At 35.8% G+C, this 17,469-nt stretch overlaps 1 protein-coding gene and 1 pseudogene across 2 annotated transcripts; both read right to left on the bottom strand.

Annotated features, from left to right (window-relative positions):
* Nucleotides 1-1,367: 1,367 nt before the first annotated feature.
* LOC118587417 (putative gustatory receptor clone PTE38) lies at nt 1,368-5,621 on the bottom strand. Of its 2 annotated transcripts, XM_036193359.1 has the most exons (3): nt 4,689-5,621; nt 2,442-2,470; nt 1,368-1,404 (listed from the first exon to the last, which is right to left on the bottom strand). In XM_036193359.1, exons 1-3 carry the CDS (start codon nt 5,595-5,597, stop codon nt 1,368-1,370), a joined length of 975 nt encoding a protein of 324 aa, XP_036049252.1. In that variant the 5' UTR covers nt 5,598-5,621. The 2 variants fall into 2 exon arrangements, with proteins under 2 accessions (XP_036049252.1, XP_036049251.1); XM_036193358.1 differs by lacking the exons at nt 1,368-1,404; nt 2,442-2,470 and having other exon boundaries at nt 4,659-5,597.
* Nucleotides 5,622-6,813: 1,192 nt separating this feature from the next.
* On the bottom strand, nt 6,814-7,680 carry LOC118586939 (annotated as a pseudogene).
* Between the last annotated feature and the right edge of the window lie 9,789 nt (nt 7,681-17,469).

Below are 17,469 nucleotides of genomic sequence, written 5' to 3'. Positions count from 1 at the left end.
GAAGTCAGGGATGTCTCCTCTTATTACAGGAATGGAGCCTAATTAGTGGTTATTTTGGTGATTAGATATTAGCAGAAAATTTCTCAATAATTCTAAGCTTTTTATTATTACTATTACTATTATTATTATTATTAAATAATAAATTTACATTGTATGAAATTCTAATTTGTGTAACAGTATTTCCTAAGCAAGTTTTTTGGTACACATTTTACTACAATAATTTATTACCCCACAATTCTCCTATATCACTAGAATTGATGTAGAAGAAACTCGTGGTAATTGAATTGATGTTATACAGGATTTTCTAATAAAGTTTCTTAGGGGGACTTTAAGTAACATAAAGTAGAATTTAGGTATGATAATTATGCCTCCAATATACCTCAAAGAAAAATAACAGTGTAACCATGACTGTTAAGAAATTAATGAAACTTGGAAATGCTAGGATAAGCTTCTTTTAATGTTTGTTCTCCAGGACTGACTGACCAGACAGTAGGAACTCATAACAAAAGTAGACAACCGACTTTTCACCCAGATGTTAGGCAGAGCATAACTCTAAGAGGCAGCTGAAGGTGGCAGCACTGGATGACAATCTGCCTGCCACGATGCACCCCTACTCCTTAAAAATGCATAATTTTTCCAGGTGTGGAAGATGACTCTGGGTAATAATTTCTCTAAGAAGAATGGTAGTTCACTTAAGGCCCTTTTCAGTTAACATACTTTACTGTTCAAGGTAGATTATTCTCTGTTCATTAGCCAGGATGGAAGTATGCTATCATTAAGTACTTTTCTCTTTATTTTTCCTGAGGGTGTGGAATGAATTTGCACTGGTTGTTGGTGAGAGGCATATTTCTGTTTCAGAACTGTCCCAGGAAAGATTTGGCAAAAGAGCAGTCAAATCTCAAGTTATTTGTACAAATTTTTAACTCAAACAAGTAAAGAGAGAGAGACACACACACAGACAGACACACACACACACACACACACACACACACACACACACACACACTCATTTAAACCAGAACAATTTGCAAGCTTGCTTTTACTATCAAGGGAGCAATGAGATCAATTTGCCCTATTTATGTGGACAAATCGCCACTGAAATATGTGAAAAGTAAGAGGTGAATGTAACAAGAGAAGCCTCAACAAACTGAAAAATGCGAAATTTGTTCACAAGTATCTTTGGGAATCACATAAATAGAAGCTATGATTTAGGATTATCAACATCTTTGCAAAAACTACGCATTAGCAGTAAGTCATTAGTACATGATACAAAGTCTCTGTTCTTGAAACTCTTTAGGGTTAATTTACTATTATCTATAGCTTAAATTTAGTTGACCAATTTAGTGCAACAATGAAAGCAACTCATATTAGCATATTAGTATGAAAAAATATAAAACAGTCCTACTATTTTGACAAAGGCAAATTAATATGTTCATAAAGTATTCATTTATGAATAGTGCCACATTATACACATGAATAGCTCAGTGAAACAAAATAAATATAGATCTCTGTTTCACATCATAGATGAATATCTATTTCAAGTATTATTAGGCTCACTCCTAGGGCAAATAGGGATTTTGTTCATGACATTTTCTGAAAACTGACCAGGAGGGTAAGCACTAACAGACTTAAACATGTTAAAACTAAGCACTTGTGCAGAGGTATCAACTACATACTGTAAATCAATCCCAAAATTGAGATGCTTGTATAGATTAAATTAACAATATATACAAATCCCAAAGCATTAGATCATATGCCATCTTAATGTCTTCCTCCCCCTGTCAGAAGTCATGCCACCATGACACCTGTCTCCCAGTCCCTAACAGTTCTTTGTGATTAATTTTCAGCTCTCATAAATCTTGGTTGCCTTTGCCCATAGACCTAAAGACAATCTTAAATCCTGGCTAGTCTCTATCATTGCTTCCCTAACTTTTGGTGTGTCAGCTCAGCCAGACTAAATGATAATGTGTAGGATGTTCTACATACTCTTGAAAACCTGTAAAGCAAGCACTTCCCTTTGTCTTTGAATAAAATGAAGGGCTTCTCTCTTCTTTTGGGACCCTCTCATGTTATAACAGTCATTTATTTTTCTTAGTACGGTCCCACTTCAAGCGCTCTCTCTTAATGTAGTTCCTTTCTGGGTTTTTGAAGGAAGACTTGCTATTTTCTTTAAAAGTCTCATCAAGCTGCCTCTGCTATAATTTTTTAAAATCTCTCCTAAGTGCTTTTTCCATGGTAAGGACAAACCATTTTTCATTTCACTGTGGTCAGAAGACTTTCCTAATAAAGATCAATCTGAAAGGTAACTGACATCAGCTTACTTCCCAGAATGCCCCCTTTCTGTCTCTGACTCTCTCTTTCCCTGTGTCTTTTTGTCCCTCTGTATTTTTGTTTTTTATTGATCAATTTTGTACCATGATTATTTCATATATGCAAATGACGGATTCTGAATATTCTCTTTCCCTACTGTCTCTTATCTTCCTTCCATCCTAATCAATCTTCCAATCCTTCCCAGTCTTTATAAGATTATGCCTTTTGATTTTGGTTGGTGCCATATTTAGTTTACATAGGGCTGTTTGTTCAATGAATCAGAAATATTCATTATAGCCTGGTGGAATTGCCAATGGGTATAACTGATAGCAATATTCCCTTAGTCCTTTAATTGTCAGTGACAAATAGTTCAGCAGTGATTGTGACAGATTCATGAAGCCCTCCCTCTTCCATTCTTGCCTCATGATGAGCCATTTTTACACTGACCCAGTGTAAGCATGGAGGTAGCCATGATTTCATGATAGGAATGGCTTTATCTTGCCCACAACATGACATTTCCTGGCCTTTCTATCTTTCCCCCTTCTATGCTTTTCTTAAAGGTCCACTATTATAATTAGATGAAAATAGTATAATGAATTGATATTATTTGCAAACCACATCATCAGTTTAATACTATAAATTTATGAATTTCAATAGATTATAAGTGGCACTAAGCATGTGAACTGAATTTTACCTCACAAAAAATGAAATGTGTACTTTAGACCTGATTTTATACCCACAATATTATCAAAGTAGACAAAGTATTTGAATTATGATTTATGAAACCAAGAAAACTTATGTGGTTTCTATACTGGTTCGTCCACTAATTAAAGCTTCTAGAAATACCAAATTATGATAAACTTAACAATTCTACTTCCAAAATGCAAGTAAATTCTGATCCTTTCACAATATATGTAGAAGAATATTTAATACCTGTACTCAGAACAATAGAATGTCAATGACCAAAATTTATGACTTTCAGAATCATTATTTTTTCTTTAATGTCACTAAATGAAATAAGAATTCATAAAGAATTGAATATACAAGGTAGCCATTTAAATGGACACCATAAGTCATTTTGAAACTTAAAGATTAGAATCACAAGATGACTCAAAATTCACTAAAGATGTAATAATGTCAAAAGGAACACATTGAGCCAAAATGGTCACACATGCCTAAAGTAAAGCACCTTCTAAGTTAGAAGTAGGATTGTAAGTTAAAGGTTAGGCATGGATTAATATCAAAATCCAATATTTTAAAGAAAAATCATATCATGATACAAAATTGCATTGAATTTTCCTTGGGGATAGTTTTAATGAGATGGGGTCTGGATAATGTTACCTAATAATGTAAACTAGTACAGCAAAAGGGATATATATTGATTAGATAATGCTTGATTACTTCAATAAAAACTATATTAATAGATACAATGCTTCTTCTTAAAATCATTTTGTTTTACTTCTTTACCTGTCTTACAATTTTCCACCTACATAGATAATCTGGGGAAAGATTCGTCCGTGGAAACTGCTTTATTCCAAGCAAACATGACACCAACATGGCTTCCTTAAACATAATCTGGACAAGGTTGTCATCAACATATAAGCAAACACAGAATGGCAGAAATCTCAGAGGTCCTCAACCCTAGACAAATGACTACAGGCAGCTAAGGCATGCTGAGGGGAAGAGAAATCATTTTTTTCCAAAGAAGAGAGCCCTTAATTTATTTTCTAATACCATGAATTCAGCCATGAAATTATGTATGTACAAGAAATATTATAGAGGCTAAGCAGGTTATCTATCTATCTATCTATCTATCTATCTATCTATCTATCTGGATATTCATATATAAATATATATAAACTAATTTAAATATATTTTAATTAAAAAGCAACAAAAGTCATAAAGCAAATACCAGCCACTGCTTCTTGACACATGAACATTCACTTCTTTATGACACTGTATAGATAAATCTATGGTTTATTACACAAGGATCTACCTTTAAAATCATATATAAACCATTTTCAAAATGTTACTACAATTTTGATGAAAGATAATGTCTTCCCTATAGCTAACTCTGAGACATTGCACAAAATGGTTTTGATAAATTAGAACATCAGTTTAAACATCTCATTCTTAAGAGCATAACAGATATATTTTCTTTAGAAAAGCATGTATTAAATTCATTGAGTTAGACATACTGGGTTGTCTGGTTTTAAATCAAGTTAAATGTACATCATTATTACGTCTGTTACTTGTTACATAACATTTAAATGGCAGAGACCAATTATCTTGATTGACAGAGTGTTTGGTAAGTTTTGTTTACTCTATGACTTTGATATGATGATAGATTATAAAAAAGATGTTATCCTACTAATTACTTTCTTGAAGGCTTTCTTCATGTCTTTGTTTCTTAAGCTGTAGATAAAGGGGTTTAGCATCTGAGTGACCACAGTGTACATCACTGAAGCCACTACAGTCTTCCTTGGAGAGTCAGTAAATGCAGAGCTAATATGTACTCCAAAACCTGTTCCATAAAACAGAGAAACAACTGACAAATGAGACCCACAGGTTGAAAAGGCTTTATACTTTCCTCTCAAGGATGACATTCTTAAAACAGAAGAGACAATGTGAATATAAGACAAAATAATTCCAAAGACAGGAATACCAAAAAACAGAACAGACACTGTGTATACCAGCAGATAATTGATGAAATTATCAGAACAGGCAAGTTTGATGATCTGAGCCAGCTCACAGAAAAAGTGGGGGATTTCAATTTCTGTGCAGAAGGACAGCAGCAACACCATCAGAGTGTGGAATAAAGCATGTATAACGCTAAAGAACAGAGAGCAGAGAAGCAACATTACACAGAAATGTGGATTCATGATAACTGTGTACTTCAGAGGGTAACAGATAGCAACATAGCGGTCATAGGCCATCACTGCAAGAAGACAATTTTCTATACCAGCAAAATTCAAGATAAGACCCACCTGAGAGAGGCATCCTGTGTATGTGATGGTCTGATCCTGAGCTTGGATATTGATCAGCATCTTTGGAATTGTGGTTGTGATTAAACAGATATCATTAAAAGACAGGTTTGATAGAAAGAAGTACATGGGTGTGTGTAATTGTGAGTCAGAGGTAACAGCCAGGATGATGAGCAAATTTCCCAAGGTGGTGATTAGATATATGGACAGGAAGAGGCTGAAGATGAAAGGCTGCAGAGCTGGATCTTCACTAAGTCCGAGAAGAATAAATTCTGATATAGCTGTTTGGTTGACTGCTCCCATGTTGTTGAGTAATCTGAAAGAAAGGAGAATTGTAGCAGTGAGATATTTGGACCATTAACTTCAGAACCTTGTTCTTTGAATTCTAGACTTCAAATCTATTAGTAAATAAATTTCTACTGTTTATCCACCTATTCTTTGACATTTGTTTACAAAATCCCTAGCAACTAATCCTTGACTGAAGTCCCCTCTTCAATGTATGAATGATAATGAAAGCAAAATTTGCAATATTTGGTAGGCAAACATCATGTTCTAATAGAAACATGGCTTTGTTCAGCAGGAAATTGCTGTTGTTTTTGCATAGAACATGAGACCAGCAGAATGGAGACAAATCAGCATTAGTGCAGATGTGCATAAACATGTGTCAGGTTGAGAACAGATATTGTTGAGAAGCTTTACTGTAGTATTTCTACCAGTGCTTTACTATACCTTTCTTTTATAAATAGATTCCTCACTAATAATCAAGGTGATAACCTTCTGATAAAGTTCAGCTAATATTCCATACACACACAAAGGAATTTTTGTTGTTTCATTAGATTCAAGAGGAAACATTATAAACATCTCACTTGGATGTTGATTATAGATGTGCCCTTGTTAAAGATATAAAAAAATTACAGGGTCAACTGACTCTTCATAAAAAAGGGTAATTTATAAGAAACAGCTTGGGTATTGATTCATGGCTGGTATAATAAACCTAAAAGAATCACAGAACTACTTCTACAGTTTTTATGTCCCAATGGTTAAACATTCAAGGATTTTAATTGTATTCATTATGGAAGTACCACTGTAATCCCATGTGTTCAAATCCTTAATGTCCATGAATACTGAAGGGAAGAATTCAGCTTTGTCAATTTCCTAACCAATTCCCAAGGCAATGTTCTACTTTTGTTCTTACCATTTCCTCTGATTATACAAATCATTGGTCTTGCATTCAAAATTATGAATAACATTTCTATAATGAATCTTAATGTTGCTTTGAAGCCGCAACGAACATAAATTGTATGTAACAATTGGATTTGGAAGAATCTATTATTATTTTTAATATGCATATTTTTATTTTTTAAAAATTTGTTCTTTTCTCATACAATACATCCTGATCACTATTTTTTTCCATCCACTTCTCCCAGTTCTCCTTACTTCCCATCTCCCTCAGATCAACTCCACCTCGTTTTACCTTCAGAAAAGAGCAGGTTACCCAGAAATATCAATGGAGCACATCTTAATATGATACAAAAAGACTATCCAATGTGCACATCACATAAGCCAATGCAGTATTTGTGACTGAACTGGTGGTGAATGAAGAGCTGATATAAACACCCAATGCTGTACCATAGAACAAGGAAACCATTGCCATGTGAGCACCACAGGTGGAGAAGGCTTTATACCTTCCTTTCATGGAGGATATTCTCAAAACAGAAGAAACAATTTGAGTATAAGAGAAAATTATTCCAGAGACTGGAATGCCATTAAGTATGATTGTTGCAAGATATATCAGAATATAATTGATTAGGGTGTCAGAACAGGCTAGCTTGATGACTTGGGCTAGTTCACAGAAAAATAGAGGGATATCTAGGTCTGTGCAAAAGGACAACCGTAATACCATCAGACCAAGCCGTCCAGTGTTCACAAGGCTAATGATCAGAGAAAGTAGAATCAGCAGGCCACAGGTTTGAGAATTCATGATTGTTGTGTAGGTCAAGGGATGACATATAGCTACATAGTGGTCATATTACATTGCCTAAAGAAGACAACTTTCCAAACTACAAAACAGCAAGATAAAACAGATTTGAGTGAGACAGCCTGTGCATGTGATGCTCTGATCCTGTGTCTGAATGTTCACCAACATCTTTGGAATGATAGTTGTGCTTAAGCAGATGTCATTAAAGGACAGATTGGAGAGGAAAATATACATGGGTGTTTGGAGATGGGAATCAGAGCTGACAGTCAGAATGATAAGCACATTTCCTAAGATGGTAATCAGGTACATGGAAGTAAACAGGCTGAAGATGAGGGGTTGCAGTGTGAGATCATCTGTTATTCCCATAAGAAGGAATTCCGAAATACCTGTTTGGTTTTTAGATTCCATTTTGTAGGCGAATCTGCTGGAAACATGGGAGGGAAATAAAAAGCAGCAGCACATATGAGCATGTTAGAAACACAGGTCCATTCTCCAAATGTATTCCTTATAAACTATTAATATTAGGGTTTTAAGTCTGTGATTTAAAACATCTTCCAGATGGTTTTGATATATGTATTAAATTTTGAGAAAATTGACATTCATAGAAAAACTCTTTTCATGGAAAATTTAAAGACTGATGAATTTTGCAATATTTTCTTTTGCTAGTCTCTCCCTGTATCATGCCCTAATATTTCTTTCCACACTCTTTCTTAATTTTTATAAACTAACTCGATTTGATGAATTGTTCTAAGCACTAGGATTAAATAACATACAATACATATAACTTTTGCATTACAAATACCCAATGGTATCTACTATCAAAAAAAGAAGAGTACAAAGTGATGTAATTTTTCTCCTAAATTGGATAACTTCTCAGATATAACAATGATATGTCAAATAATTCTTTCATGTATTCACCTCATTTACCCTATAATGCATTTAGAAGATCTATGATTTCCTTGTTAATATTAAGCAAACAGTCATTGATTGAAAGAGCATGGATCAGGCAGAGCTCCAGGAGTCCAATCGATGAGAGAGAGGAGAGATTATGTGAGCAAGAGATCGAGACCATGATTGGAAAAAGTACAGAGACAACTAGCCAAACTAGTGGAAACACATGAACTCCACAGGACCAATAGCTGAGAAGCCCCATGGAACTGGACTAGGCCCTCAGGATAAGTGAGACAGTTGTTTAGCTTGAACTGTTTAGGGGGCTCCCAAGTCAGTGAGACCAGGACCTGTCTTTAGAGCATGAGCCAGCTTTTTGGAACCTAGTGCCTATGCTGAGACAATTTGTTCAGCATTAGTGCAAGGAGGAGGGGATTGGACCTGCCTCAACTGAGTATACCAAGCTCTGCTGACTCTCCAGGGGAGACCTAGCCTTGGAGGAGGTGGGAATGGGGGGTGAGTTACAAAGGAAGGCTGGGGGATGGGAGAAGGGAGGACAGGGGAATCCATGGTTGATATGTAATATGAATAGAAAATATCTTAATAATAAGGGAAAAAAAACAGCCAAAAAAAAAAGAAAGAAAAAGAAAAAGCCTGGGTCATAACTTTAATTATATGACTGTGCAGTTGACGTGTTTAACCAATGTCTGTTCATGTATATGGTATGCACATAATTAACATTCTTGGATTATAACTAAAATCTCCAACTTATATTTATAATTTTAATATTTTTGCTGGGTAACATCTATAGATTTTCTGTTTGTTGTAAGTTGGTCTACTTACAACCTTTGAGTTAGGTTCAATAATTCAAATACTTTCCAGGTAGACCTAAGCAAAGATTTTAAAATGTTATATACAGAGTTCAAACTCATGAGACTCCCAAAGAGAAATGCAACTGATAATTTTTGGAAAGAAATAAAACAATGTTACTATCAAATTATCTGTTCAGCTCTGTGGAGTTCTTCCATAAAGTAAGGAAAACATGGCTTTTTGGTTTTAAGGGAAAATGCAAGAGAAATGTTGGAATAAAGTATATAAACTTCCTAACAAAGAAATTAAAGTATTTATAGTTCTATAGATTTAAGAAAACATAAACCTTCTAGATAATAGTTAAATGTTATTGTATGAATACAATCCATTTTATTTACAAGATAGTCACTGTGCTAATACAGATGCCTACTGTATGGCTGCGGAAGTTATCTTCAGGGGGTGATAAAGAGATTACGGTATATATACATGATATAACATCTGACTCATATATTCTCAATGTGATCTAGAGTTCAGCTCATGCTTTGTGAATGGGGGAAATCATTGACAGGAGAAACATACCTGTACAGTAAGAATATTGTGATATATGTTATTAATTTTATTGTGGTATTCATTTTTCAATTAATACTTGCAACTGATCCCTATTTTATAAGTAGAATAAAAAAATTTAAACTATTTATATTTAAATTAATCTAAAATGAAAATAGTGAGGCTATTTCAAGATAAGAAAGATTATCTATTTCAATTCTCAGTGTCTAGTCTTCTCATACTGCCATTTTGTACAGGGGGTTGTCTTTGTTTTTTCCTACCAAGAAGACAAGTCACCATACATTCATCAGAAATAAGTAATGTATTTGGGGATGTGAGGACAATAGACAGAAATGGAACATTGCTATATTGATCATTGTAAGCATCAGAGATGTATTCAAGGGCACAAAACACCATTGGAAATGATGGCTTAAGTATGCAATCAACATGTAGGAATTAAGATGAATTTAAGCATTAATGAATAAGAGATGATGGATCACACCTAATCTGACTTTCTAAACTTTAATTAATAGATAGATGTTAGATGACCTACTAATGTCAAAGAACAACTACATCTAGTAACTTACCTAGATATAAAAGTTGGAAGATATGTCATCATAAAATGCAGAGAGACTGAGTCCTTTCTCCTTTGTCAAGTAGGATCTTTTCTAGGAGGACCCGTACATATCTGTTTCTGACTGGGTCAGGTGTGTTGAAGGAGGCTATCATAGGCTAAATTCTAAGTGTCTGCAACTCCAGGGGCCAAATTTCCTAAAGTCCTAATTAGAAACAATTATGTCATTATGTTCTCATCCCAGGAACAAGCGTCCGTAAAGACCATGAATCAAATAGTCTCAAGGATAAATTTTAGCCCACTGAGGGTTCATTGTATTGCACCACTCTTTGTATTATTTCTGCCCATCACTGTTTCAGAGACCTTGCATATCTGACTCAAATGATCTCATGAATACATTAAAATAGTCCTTAATAGTTACCAAAAAGCATCACTACACATTTAATGATATCATAAAATCTAATTTCTACTCCACCCATAAAGCATGGCGAATTTATGTGATTATCAAAAATATTATATATAATAGCTGTTTGTCATCAGTGAACTACATCTAAGAAATACACTTTCTATGAAAAATCTTTACCATATTCATTGTTCAATGTTGACTTCAGAAAATACACATGAATTTATGTGTTGTAATTTTTCTTTTTGTATTATGATTTTAATTTTCTTTTAGTTGAATCTTTGTGACAAAATGTTATGTAGAATGGGTTTTCAAACTCTTATGTAGCCAAAGATAAACTTGAACTTCCCATCTCTCACCTCTACTGTTCATTTGTTTTCAGCATGGTTCTCTTCCAGGACAGAAACAATAAAATATATATTCATTTTAAAATTATATAAAATATACTATAGAGGATAACAAGATTTACTAGATTGACTTATATCATAATAAATGATAGTGAAATGATTGTCATGTGAAATGTAAAGATTCATAAAGATCAGTAGTTGACTAATCCAGCAGTTCTAATATGGCATTGAAAGATTAAGATCTCAGATATTTACATATTATCAGTTTCTACTTGAAGACTGGAATAAAGTAGTATCTGATATGAGTGGAGATGTCAGTAGTGATGGACACACTCATTCAGAAAGAAAATTCAAATATAGACACACTATTAAATTGAAATTAAAACCAAGTCATACAGGGGCTTGTTCATGCCTCAGCTGAATATACTAAGCATTGCTGACACTCCATGGGAGGCCTTACCTTTTGGAGGAGGGGAGAGGAGGTGGTTTGTGGGGGGAGCCTGGTGGGGAGCAGGAGAAGAGATGAGATGAGGATCTGTGCTGGTACATAAAATAAATAATAAAATTTCTTAAATAAAAAATGTAAAATACATGAAAAGCCAAGTCTTACATATTAATGAAACATTTTGTTGAAAACAGTTGAATTTTTAGCAAACATATTTCACAAAGGAAGAAAATAATTGAGACAATATATGTAAGAATTTAATGGCGATTATATATTTAATTAAATAACATCCTAACTCTTTTGTATTGTAAAAGTAAATGTGAGCAGATAATAAAGCAAAACACCAAGAGCAGTTTAATTTGCTTCTCTCATTTAGGAAATATTTTGACATTACTCAGCCAAATGATTGAAAGTTTCAATTATGTCCAATACCCAATGTTCAGTTCCAGGAGCATATTCATACAATTTAAACTAAGTAGATTCAACAGGTTTTATTTGTATATTTGTGTGTATGTATATATGTAACAAGAAAAAGTGTGACTTCTATATGCTGAAAGGTGAGGCACAAAAATGGAAAAGGACTCATATGTTCTCTAATGACCACAGACCACATACTACATTGTATACATGTTATTATTATATTTATATCATAGTGATTTATAAAAAATATATATACAAGCAATAGTAAATGAACCCAACATGTTATACTAATATATTTAATGTATGTCTATATTTAAGAATAATAATTTTAAGAAGAGATTGGCATAACTGGATGTCAACGTGTAGAAGGCTACAAATAGATCCATATCTGTCACCGTGCACAAAACTTAAGTCCAACTGGATCAAAGACCTCAACATAAATCCAGTTACTCTGAGCCTGATAGAAGAGAAATTAGGAAGTACTTTTGAATGCATTGGCACCAGAGATCACTTTCTAAATATAACACCAGTAGCACAGACACTGAGAGAAACAATCAATCAATGGGACCTGTTGAAACTGAGAAGCTTTTGTAGAGCAAAGGACACGGTCAACAAGACAAAGCGACAGCCTACAGAATGGGAAAAGGTCTTCACCAACCCTACATCTGACTGAGGGCTGATATCCAAAATATATAAAGAACTCAAGAAATTAGACATCAAAATGCCCAAAAGTCCAATTAAGAAATGGGCTATACAACTAAAGAGAGAATTCTCCACAGAGGAAGTTCAAATGACTGAAAGACATTTCAGGAATTGCTCAACATCGCTAATTATCCAGGGAATGCAGATCAAAATGACTCTGAGATACCACCTTATACCTGTCAGAATGGCTAAGATCAAAAACACAGAAGACAGCTTGTGCTAGAGAGGATGTGGAGCAAGGGGAACTCTCCTCCACTGCTGGTGGGAATGCAAGCTTTGGAAATCAATATGGCACTTCCTTAGAAAATTGGGAATCCATCTCCCCCAAGACCCAGCTGTAGCACTCTTGACCATATGCCCAAGGAATGCTCAATCATACCACAAGGGCATTTGCTCAGCTATGTTCATATCAGCATTGTTTGTAATAGCCAGAACCTGGAAACAACCAAGATGCCCTTGAACTGAAGAATGGATAAAGAAAATATGGTACATATACACAATGGAGTACTATTCAGCAGAGAAAAACAATGACATCATGAGGTTTGCAGGCAAATGGATGGATCTAGAAAAAAAAATCATCCTGAGTGAGGTAACCCAGACTCAGAAGCACAAACATGGAATGTACTCACTTATAGCAGGATACTAGATGTAAAACAAAGATGACTAGACTGCTACACAACTCCAGGGAGGCTACCTAGAAAATGGGACTCTAGGAAAGACACAGGGACTGCCCAATGTCAGAGAAATGGATGATATCTACATGAACAACCTCGAAGACAGTGGGAGTAATGACGGGCAAGTTTCGAGAGAAAGAAAGCATAGGGGAGATCCCAGCTGGATCAAGAACAGAAAGGGAGAACGAGGAATAACAGACCATGATAAATGATGACCACATGAAAACAGGAAATAGCAGAGTTCTAGAGAGGTCCCCAGAAACCCACAGTGATACATCCACTATAGACTGCTGGCAGTTGTTGAGAGAAAGCCTGATCTGTACTGGTCTGGTGATCAGATGGCCAAACACCCTAATGGTCATGCTGGAACACTCATCCAATAACTGATGTAAGTGGATGCAGAGATCCTCAGCCAGGCCCCAGGTGGAGCTCCAGGTGTCCAATTGTCGAGAAAGAGGAGGGACTGTAAGACTGTGAATTGTTGAGACCAAGATTGGAAAAAGCACAGGGACAAATAGCCAAATGAATGGAAGCACATGAATTATGAGCCAGGGGCTGTGGAGCCCTCAGCTGGATCAGGCCCTCTGGATAAGTGAGACAATTGAATAGCTTGAACTGTTTGGGAGGCATCCAGGCAGTGGGACCCAGACCTGTCCTTAGTGAATGAGCTGGCTGTTTGGAACCTTGGGCTTACACAGGGACACTTTGCTCAGCCTGGAAGGAGGGGACTGGACCTGCCTGTACTGAATCCACCAGGTTTAAATGAAACCCCAGGGTAGTCTTGGTCCTGGAGGAGATGGGAATGGAGGGGAGGCAATGGGGGGAAGTTGGGGGCAGGAGTGAGAGGGGGAGCACAGGGGAACCCATGGCTGATGTGTAAAATTAAAACACAAAGATAATAAATTTTAAAAAAAGGAAAAAAATAAAGTTGGTTTGACCTAATCAGTTGTGGTTACAATAGTTGTGGAATACTAATGATGATTTACTGTTACATTTCATGTTTTTATTATATAGTTTACCTTGTGCCTAAGCACCAAATGTTTCAAAAAGGGATATTGACCCCCTTCCCCCCCAAAAAAACAATTGTAGACTATGGTCAAATGCCCTTGACAGTCATTATTTGCCCATCTATATATTTCACATAACATATTTGTGATTGCCCAAATTTGAACAAACAAAACACTTGAATGTATTCTTAGAAACCTACCTCCTGGTACTAATCTAAATGTTAAGAATGACATCAGCTATCATTTAAGACCAATATAGTAGAGACTTCTGTGTTTTGCTGTAACCAGAACATCTAGTATTTCCGCCATATTTTATTTTATTTTATTAAAATTTTAAATTTATTTTACATACTAACCATATTTTCCCCTCCATTCTCTCTTCCCATCCTTTAACTTGACTTTCATATACCACCTCCCTATCCACTCCACATCCTCTGTTTTTAAATTGTTCTTTTTTTGTTGGTGTTCTTACTATAAAAACTTGATAAATATATCACCATGAATAAATATGGTATGTGGAGTAATCTGAACCTGCTTTTCTGGGTCATGACCACTCATAAATGTTTGTAGAAAAACCTGTTTCAAGTCTTTGATTGGAGAGCATTATTTTGCATTGACAATCTTTTGATAGTAATTTCACCATGATACAACTCTGTGTGTGTGTGTGTGTGTGTGTGTGTGTGTGTGTGTGTGTGTGTGTAATTTACTTAGGAATGGAGAAAAATGGTTAGGATGCCTGGAGATGCTGAGAGGAATTGTCCTTCAAGGTAAGCATATATATATAGTTTTCATTGATTTCAGAAAATATAGTGACTACACAAACAAATTTGTCCAGCATAGCAGAAAAACAGATGGCAAACTTTCAAGAACATCTGTACTGTCATCATAATAGTCATAAATATAATGAGCATTGAAAAAAAGAATAACAACTAAACCCAAAGTCCTGAAGGTTTTTTGAAGCACTGGACCATTAAGAAGAAATGGAACATATTCACTAAGCTTAAATATTATCAAAGTAAAAAGAAACAGTTGCATAATAAATTATAAAAATTAAAGTGTACTAGCAGCCTATGAAAATGACATGTTTGTGAGGCTGCTCCATTGAATAAGAGTACTTACTGAGCCACATCCTTAGCTACAGAGGGTCCAGGCTTCCACAGGTCAGAGGGACTGGGAATGAGATGCAGTCATAACAAGAAAAACACACAGTGTTCTTTTCTGAGGGATAAAAGCTTTCTTTCTTTTTTGTAATTATTCTTAATGAACAATCCAATTAAAAATGTGCTATAGAACTAAACAGAGAATTCTTAACAGCAGAAGCTCAAATGGCTGAAAGACATTTAAGAAGTTGTTAAAAAATCTTAGTAAGCAGGAAAATGCAAATCAAAATGACTCTGAGATACCATCTTACACCTATCAGAAAGGCTAAGATAAAAGACACTGATGACAGCTCATGTTGGAAAGGATGTGGAGAAAAGGGCACACTCCTTCAATTGTGGTGGGAGTGCAAACTTGTACAGCCACTTTGGAAATCAATATGGTGGTTTTTCAGAAAACTGGGGATCAATCATCCTCAAGATCTAGCTGTACCAAGCTTGGGCATATACCCAAGAAATGCTCAATTACAACACAAGGATACATGCTCAACTATGTTCATAGCAGCATTATTTGTAATAGCCAGAACCTGGAAACAACCTAGATGCCCTTCAACTGAAGAATGGATAAAGAAAATGTGGTACATATACACTGCTGAAAAAACATGACATAATGAAAATTTTAGGCAAATGGATGGAACTAGAAAATACCATCCTGAGTGAGATAACCCAGACTCAGAAGGACAAACATGGCATGTACTCATTCATAAGTGGATACTTTATGTAACACAAAGGATAACCAGACTGCAATCTCTATATGGTATCTCTTTCTGTGAGCTCCCTTGAGCAGGCAAATGGTTTCTGTTGCTTCTCTTGTAATGATACTGACCCCAAAGGTTCATACAATCTTTTCCTCGCTCTACATCAACAGGATTTCTGGGGCTCAGTAAAGTGTTTGGCTATGAAACTCTGCATCTGTTTCTGTCAGTTAATGGACACACGGGAGTTTCCCTTCTATCAGGTTTCAACATGACCCCAAAATGCTCTCCCATCAAGTCATAACTTTCATTACTCTCCCTCTCCATCCACTTCTTAATTCTTTAAGTTCCCATCCTCACTTTCCCCTGTCTTCTCAGGAGATATCTTCTCCCCCCTCCCCACAGTCCTCTTTGTTATCTAGCCTTTGTGGGTCTGTGGATTGTAGCATGTTTATCCTTTACTTAACAGCTAATATCCACTCCAGAGTTAGTACATACCATGTTTGTCTTTCTGGGTCGCAGTTACCACACTCAGAAAAAAGTTTTGGCTATTACTAAAAATACTGCTATGAATATTGTTGAACTAGCATCCTTGTGGTGTGATTGAGCTTCCTTTTGGTATGTGTACAAGAGCAGTATTGCTGGGTATTGAGGTAGATTGATTACCAATTTTCTGAGAAACCGCCATATTGGTTTCAAAGTGGCTGTACAAATGTGCACTCCTACCACCAGTGGAGGAGTGTTACCCTTGTTCCATAAGCTGTCATTAGTTGTTTTTTTTTAATCTTACCTATTCTGACAGATATAAAATGCAATCTTGGAGTCATTCTGATTTGCATTTCTGTCTCTTCCATCTCTTCTATTCTGTTGGTGGAAGCTTGCCTCTGTGGTTCCTAAATTTCTCATTTTCAGATTTTCCTCAGTTTGTATTTTCTTATTAATTTCTACTTTCAGTTCTTAAATAGTTTTATTCATTTCCTTCTATTGTTTCTGTTTTTACCCCCTTTTTATTTGTTATATTTGTGTTTTAATTTTAGACATCAGCCATGGGTTCCCCTGTCCTCCCCCTTCCCGCCCCTCACCTTCCCCCAATCCCCTCCCCTCCATTCCAATCTCCTCCAGGACCAAGACTCCCCTGAGGATTCAGCTCAATCAGGTGGCTTCAGTCCAGGCAGTACCAGTCCCCTCCTTCCAGACTGAGCAAAGTGTCCCTGTGTAGGCCAAAGGTTCTAAACAGCTAGCTCATGCACTAAGGATAGGTCCAGGTTCCACTGCCTGGATGCCTCCCAAACAGTTCAAGTTATTTAGTTGTTTCACTTATCCAGAGGGCCTGATCCAGTTGGGGGCTCCACAGCTTTTGGTTGTAATTCATGTGTTTCCATTAGTTTGGCTATTTGTCCCTGTGCTTTTCCAATCTTGTTCTCAACTATTCACACTCTTGTAGTCCCTCCTCTTTCTCTGTAATTGGACTCCTGGAGCTCCACCTGTGGCCTGGGTGAGGATCTCTGCATCCACTTCCATCAGTTATT

The sequence above is a fragment of the Onychomys torridus genome, chromosome 7 (assembly GCF_903995425.1).
Source record: "Onychomys torridus chromosome 7, mOncTor1.1, whole genome shotgun sequence".
NCBI lineage: Eukaryota > Metazoa > Chordata > Mammalia > Rodentia > Cricetidae > Onychomys > Onychomys torridus.
Note: the sequence above shows the minus strand (reverse complement) of the source record. Positions and strands in the feature narration are given on the sequence as shown.

Excerpts from the sequence above, each read along its gene's own strand:
- LOC118587417 (XM_036193359.1), bottom strand. The coding sequence starts at position 5,597 with ATGGGAGCAGTCAACCAAACAGCTATATCAGAATTTATTCTTCTCGGA. Across the intron at positions 2,471-4,688 it reads TGAAGAAAGCCTTCAAGAAA|ACAGTAGGGAAAGAGAATAT; the intron begins GTAATTAGTAGG and ends GGAAGATAAGAG. Across the intron at positions 1,405-2,441 it reads AAAGAGAATATTCAGAATCC|TAGGACTGTTTTATATTTTT; the intron begins GTCATTTGCATA and ends TTGTCAAAATAG.